General features: G+C 37.8%; 1 protein-coding gene across 5 annotated transcripts in view; it reads left to right on the forward strand.

Moving 5' to 3' along the window:
- Rbm25 (RNA binding motif protein 25) overlaps positions 1–6,164 on the forward strand; it is a 51,097-nt gene extending 44,933 nt beyond the window's left edge. For all 5 annotated transcript variants that reach the window (XM_029484413.1, XM_021178592.2, XM_021178594.2 and 2 more), the window contains 2 exons: positions 977–1,024; positions 4,613–6,164. In XM_029484413.1, coding sequence (XP_029340273.1) covers positions 977–1,024; positions 4,613–4,705 — 141 coding nt within the window. In that variant the 3' untranslated portion in view covers positions 4,706–6,164. The remainder of the gene's footprint in view (positions 1–976; positions 1,025–4,612) is intronic.
- Positions 6,165–7,399: the final 1,235 nt, after the last annotated feature.

A 7,399-nucleotide genomic window follows, 5' to 3' on the forward strand; every position in this document is an offset into this window, starting at 1 on the left:
AAAAAAAAAAAAACAGGAGTGCCTGTAATGGTATAAATGTGCCATTTTTCCATTTTGGAGAACAAATACTGACTGACTTCTTCGTTTATATGATTATAGCATTAAGACATAGGTAGCCATGCTGGGCTTTATTTCTAGCCCTTTAACATCTTTAAATCTAGTTCTGGGGAGGCTGAGACAGGAAGATCTCGATGAGTTCAAGGCTACTGTGGTCTATAGAAAGAGTTTCAGAACAGCCAGTGCTACAGAGTAGAACCCAAGTTCCACAGATTCAGTAATCTTAGCACTTGGGAGTCTGAGGGAAAGGATCAGATGTTTGAGGTCACCCTAGGTTACATAGCATGAGGAGGTTGGGTGAGAAGCAACTTTTATAACCAGGCATGGTGTCTCACACACCTCTTTCCCAGCACTCAGGCAAAGGCCAGTGGATCAAGGCCACTCTGCTCTACAGAATGAGTTACAGAACAGCCAGAGCTATGCAGTGAAACCCACAGAGTAAAATAGGTTTATTCATTTATTTCATGTATGGTGGGTACACTGTTGGTCTCCTCAGATGTACAAGAAGGGCGTGTTGGAGCCCATTACAGATGGTTGTGAGCCACCATGTGGTTGTTAGGAATTGAACTCAGGACCTTTGGAAGAGCCGTTAGTGCTCTTAACTGCTGAGCTATATCTCCAGCCCCAGAAAAATCAATTTAAAAAGAAAATAAAAAATGCAACATGGAAGAAATGATTGATTTGCCTTTAGTGATCAAGGTCTGGGGATAAAAAGCTAATAGAACCAGGCTTGGTGCTACTTGCCTTACATTAGTGAGGCAGACAAATTTCTCAAGTTCCAAGCCTGCCAAAGCTACACAGTAAAGTCTTATCTCAAAGTAGAGCAGACACCCCTAGGTACAAGAAATATATCCCTACCATTTAGAGGTTTTGTATCTGTGTTTTATTTCTTTATAACAGCTTATTTGTTTCTTTTTAGGTTATGGCACATAGTTCTCCACAGAGCATTTTAGATGATGTTGCCATGGTAAGTTAGAAGAACATTATTACTTTAATATTTATGTGAACAATTTCTTTAAAAATGTAATGCATTTCCTGGTGTCATTGATCTGAATTAAAATTTGAATATGATGTTACCATATTCATCATAAAGATATCAGCAGTAAGATTTATAATTTTCGGGGCTGGAGAGATGGCTCAGTGGTTAAGAGCACTGTCTGCTCTTCCAGAGGTCCTGAGTTCAAATCCCAGCAACCACATGGTGGCTCACAACCATCTGTAATGAGATATGATGCCCTCTTCTGGGGTGTCTGAAGACAGCTACAGTGTACTTACATAAATAAATAAATCTTTAAAAAAAAAAAAAAAAGATTTATAATTACCAAGTATCAATTGATTTGATGTTTTAAGATAGGTCTTAGTCTTAGTCCAGACTAAGAGCCTAGAGCTCAAAGCAGATCTCTAGACTTATCCTCCTGGGATTGCAAGCATATGCCCCAATTGTTTCTGGAGATGTGAAACATTTAAAAGTTGATCTTGATTTCTTTCCTTAAACCATTTTGATCTCCCTCCCCCCCTTTATTTATAAAGATTAAAGCATATATTTCTATTACATGCTTGGTAACACTAAGTACTGATAAATGCAGTGGGCCTATACAAAACTGGGAAGTGGACACACATACTGAAACCATACTGTGCTTGCTATTAAGGAGTGTGCTGTCAATGGGGAGGAGTGTAGCATCCACTGGTTGTGAGTCATTGAAGGGAATACATCATAGGGATTCCTCTGAGACAATCACATTGCAAAAGTATTTGGGGGGCAACCGTGCTAAAAAATCAAATTCCTAATTGTATTTGATTTTTATATTGTCTGTGTGATTACTTTTTTTTTTTTTTAAATTTATTATATGTAAGTACACTGTAGCTGTCCTTTGATAACTCCAGAAGAGGGCATCAGATTTCATTACGGATCGTTGTGAGCCACCATGTGGTTGCTGGGATTTGAACTCGGGACCTTCGGAAGAGTATTCAGCGCTCTTAACCACTGAGCCATCTCGCCAGCCCTGTGTGATTACCTTTATTTAACATTGTGATTTCATAAGCAGAGGGAGAGAAGGAGTTTGCATTTTAAATAAGAAAATTATTATATGAAACACAAGGATAGTTATGAAGAAAAGAAATTTGAGTAGAATTGGTCATTGGAGTGAATTAGGACTGGTAAGCCATGAAGTTGTTTGGGATTAGTTGGAGTTAAGCAACTGGAAAAAGGCTATTAACAGAAAAAACAGTAGAAATGGGCATGGAATTGCACACCTTTGTCCCAGGATTTAGGAATCAGAGGCAGAGACAGGTATATGTTCTACTAAGTGAGACCCTGTCTCAGGGAGAAAAAAAAAAAAACATAACACAAAATTAGTTTGTTAGTCCAAATGATAACCAGTATGTATCATAGCCTTGGAAATTCTGAAGAGCATTGAGACATGGAGTGGAGAAAAATACTGGGGCTAGCTGTCAATACTGTGACATATGTTTTCTTTTTTCTCTTAATTACTCATTTAATGTAGATGAGTACACTGTAACTGTTGTCAGACACATTAGAATGTGTTATTATAATGGATCCCATTATAGAGGGTTGTGAGCCACCATGTGGTTGCTAGGAATTGAACTCAGGACCTCTGGAAGAGCAGTCAGTGCTCTTAACTGCTGAGGCATCTCTCCAGCCCCAGCATATGTGTTCTTACCCCAAAGAAATAAACATAGGTAATTTTTAAAAATTGCTTTTTATAAAAAGCTTTCATAGGCATGGGGTATGTGTGGATTAACTTCTATGGTCAAATATGACGCTTTGCAACCGACGTAGTAGACGTGTGCTTAAGCAGAGGTATACCCTTTGTTTAGACCAGGGAGCCCCAGAGAAAACCTATAAAAATTAAAGTCCTTGTTCATATAATAGCGTTCTCTAAGTGCTTACTGCTTAAGCATGAGTTCTATGCCCCAAACCTACTGAAAATGCTGAGTGTGGTGGTATGCTCTTCCAGTCCCAGCATTAGGGAAGTGGAGGAAGGCAGATAGATATTGGAGCTTGCTACCTACCCTTTTCTAATCTGTATGTGTCCCCATCTCCATCTCTGTCCTAGAAAGAGACCTTGTCTGGAAAAGCAAGGTAGACAGCACGTTGGATGACAACTAACTCATGTTGACTTCTGTCCTTCATGAACACACACATGCACACACCACACACACACACAAATATACAACAGGTACACATACATCAGCATTCCAAAAGCTCATTGGTTAAGAGTACTTAATACTCAATCATGATAGGAAAATAATCTAGTTTATTCATTTGACGGGAGAGAAAGATAAATTTGTTCAGTGTCTTTGTACTTGTGACAGTAGTGTTCACTCAGTACTGTTTACTGCCTCTAGATACTGTAGTCAATTCTCATGTAATGCTTAATTCACTATCACACGATCAGCATTTGTTGACTGTTAAGGTAAGATGATAGCTAAGTCTGGTTTGGACTAAATAAAGTGTCTATATTGGGGCACATAGTTTTTGGGCTGGAGAGATGGCTGAGACATTAAGAGCACTGACTGCTCTTCCAAAGGTCCTGAGTTAAATTTCCAGCAACCACATGGTGGCTCACAACCATCTGGGATGGTAATGGGATCTGATGCTCTCTTCTGATGTGTCTGAAGATAGCCACAGTGTACTTATATGCATAACATAAATACATCTTTTAAAAATGTAGTTGTATATTTAATTTTTTCATAAATATCTTCTGGTTTGTTTGTTTTAGTTTTTTGAGAGTTTCTCTGGCTGTCCTGAAACATACCATAGACCAGGCTGGCCTCAAAAAGATCTGCCTGGCTCAGCCTCTCAAGTACTGGGTCTGGGTATACAGGCATGAGCCACCACTTTCTTGTAAACATCTTTCTTTTTTTTTTCCTTCTTCTTCAAAGATTTATTATATGTTAGTACACCGTAGCTCTCTTCAGACACCCCAGAAGAAGGCGTCAGATCTTGTTATGGATGGCTGTGAGCCACCATGAGATTGCTGCGATTTGAACTCAGGACCTTTGGAAGTGTAGTCAGTGCTCTTAACTGCTGAGCCATCTCATCAGCCCAAGCCACCACTTTCTGTGTCCTCTAAATTCAGTATAGTAAGCTTTTGCTTTACGTATAAAGTAGTTTGGCTAAATAGGTATAAACATAATGTTTATAAAACTAACATCAAAATAAAGAAAAAGTTGTATTTAAATAATGTGGAGTCAGGATTTGTGGCACAGTCCTGCCTATAAGGTGGAAGCAGGAGCTCCTGTTCATCTTCACTGTCATTGAAGTGTATGTCATGCCTGTGCCGTGTGTTTCAAAGTCACATCAGTAAAAAAACAGAAGTATATTGAAATTAGTATTTAGTAAGTCATTGAATTTGGCTGAATCATTTTCTTTCTTTGTACCGTAAATGTTGTGTTTAAAATTTTTTCATACTGGACAGTTGTTCTTTTAAGTCATTATGTTCATTGTATTTGGTGGATGTTTTCGTATGTTACTGTTGTTTTAATATACCAATAATTATCTTTACATGTGTTCCTGTCTTTTATCTTCTAGGTACTAGATGAAGAAGCAGAAGTTTTTATAGTCAAAATGTGGAGATTATTGATATATGAAACAGAAGCCAAGAAAATTGGCCTTGTGAAGTAAAACTTTTTACATTCAGAGTTACATTTCAGACTTCTTCTTTCACACCCTTCAAAGGACTTTGAATTTTCTGTGTCTTCAAAGACATTTGTGAGATCTGTAATTTTTTAATGTAGAAAATGTGAATTCTTTTGTCCTCTAATTTGTTGATGCTCTGTGTACTCACTCGGGTGTAAAGCCATCTGTGTCCTTGGTCCTCTTTATGCTCACCAGGCACAGGCTACTGGTGTGTTTTATAAGCTGCAGCTACTGTACACAGCCTATCTGATAGCATCTTGTTCTGCTGATTTGTTCCTTGTAAATATTAAAATGGCTCCCCAATTCTTTTGCAGAATTCTACTTACTATTAAAACTGTATTGTATAGGCGCCAACATGAATAAGTTGAATACTAGTCATACCCTTACAGCCTCATTCCCACTTTCCTGATCAGAAATGGCAAGCCCTTGTAACGGCATGGAGTTTAAAATTAGAGTGCAAAACCTAGCAGACAGCTCCTTCCTAATGTACCTCTGTATTAATGTGTTTATGTGAATGTATGTATAAAAGTCTTTTTTAAAATTTTTTTGGTGGGTTCCCTTAAACATTTCGTAATCATCAATACACACATAAAGGAAAAAGTGATAATTGTGCCAACCCAAATAGCTAGGATAATTACGGTGTATTTCCCAGAGACTGGTATTCTGCGGTGAGCAACACCCTGCTGACCAGTTTTGTTCTTCTGTGACTAGGATGATACATCATAATTTTACCCCTCTCTCAACCTGGTGGCTCAGAATTGAAGCAGAGTCTAGAATTCTGGAGCATTTTGCTCAATACAGTTTCAACTTGTCTTCATTTAATTTTGGTGTATTCACTTTAATAAAACAATTCCAGAAGTGTAAGGTGGGGGAGGAGCTCACTTTGTTTTTAAAATGACGGGGATGACCTCAGCGAGAGAGCTCATGCTTACTTAGCATGAACGAGGGCCTGGGCTCTATTCCCCGCACCAGTACGTAAGTGAATAAGGTAAGTTTACAAAAGAGCTTTGACAAAACACAATAGTCAGTCACCACATCTTTCTTCCCAAAATCCATCATCCAAGACACACTCAAGACAGTTTCCTGCTCACAGCATTTTATTACTGCTCATCAAGCCTGAACTATATTGATGACAAGAAACTCTTGGACTTTATTAGTAATTCAGAAGATCACTAGGGGCAAAATTTATTCGAAAAGTACCAAGTTCTAAACAGCTCCGTCAAGAAATTCGGTGTGGCTGCTGCCATGTTTGCTTACTAAAAAGATAAAGATCGGGTTGTTAGAATAATGAAACTGTGAGCTTGAGTTACTAGGGTTTTTGTTTTTTGTTTTGTCTTTTTTTTTTTAACATTTGAGAGGACGTCCAAAACACTGTTTTTAATGTTCAACCTTGACATGGTTTCATTATGTAAATATTTCAGTTATTAAAAATGTATATATTTGATCTTGGAGATGCTTTCTTTGAGTCTTGTAAATAAATGGCATTATGTTATAATTGTGTAGTGCATATACTAGAAAACAACCTGAAAAGATGAGTTTTTAGATGAATTTTTATGGCATCAGAAGATCAAAGTGACTACCTTATTTTAGATGAGGCTACTATACAGATATCTCTACATAGTGTTGATTATATTTTAAATTTATGATTTTGCAGTCATTCCAGAAAATTATACTTAATTATAAATTTATTATTATTTTTTTCAGATTCCTTCAACTACCACATCACAACCTTGTTTAGACAGTTTGTTTCTCTGTCTTTCAAACACATCGAACTTTTGTTTGTTTGTTTGTTTGTTTGTTTGAGACAGGGTTTCTCTGTGTAGCCCTGACTGTCCTGGAACTCACTTTGTAGACCAGGCTGGCCTGGAACTCAGAGAACCGCCTGCCTCTGCTTCCCAAGTGCTGGGATTAAAGGTGTGAGCCACCACGCCCGGCACACATCGAACTGTGCAAGGGTTTTGTTGTTCATTTGTTTGTTTTTGGTTCGCTTTGATTTGGTTTTTTGAAACGGTTTCTGTGTGTAACAGAGCCCTGGCTGTCCTGGTACTCCTGTAGACCAGGATGGCCTCAAATTTATAGAGAGCTACTACCTACCTCCGCTTCCAAGTGCTGGGATTCAAATCATGTGCCACCAGCTACTGGCCCATGCAAGTTTTTTTCCATTAGCTAATATTAACATACAGTTTTATTCAATCAGATTTACTTTGTCTTACTAGTCTCAGATACCTGTAAAAACTAGAAACGATGTTATCTGTTCCGAGTATACCTGATCCTGTAAAGCTCCTCCCTCTCAAGTCATACACGCCATTTCAGCAGAGCAGAAAAGATGGGAAAATTAATAGTTCTCTATACTTTCAAGTAGATTTTGTCCCTGAAATCTTGTATAAAATTCTCAGTTTTAATAGATCTATGCATTCTTTCCTGTTAGGTTTTATATTGGGTTGATCTGCTCATTCAGGTGATTAAAAACACATGAAGGTTTTACAATTAAAATGCTTTTTCCTCAGTTGACTCCAGAATAAATTTTAAGTATGTTAGGAAAAAGAATAGTTAAAATGTTCGTGATAGTTTTTCCTCACATTTTAATGGGCACCTTGGTCAGCTGCTCTGTCTTCTTAAAATGCCTAAGTGATTAGGGTAGGCAATAACTGAAATTTTATAACTATCAGGTTTTAAAGA

This window comes from Mus caroli, chromosome 12 (assembly GCF_900094665.2).
Source record: "Mus caroli chromosome 12, CAROLI_EIJ_v1.1, whole genome shotgun sequence".
Taxonomy (NCBI): Eukaryota; Metazoa; Chordata; class Mammalia; order Rodentia; family Muridae; genus Mus; species Mus caroli.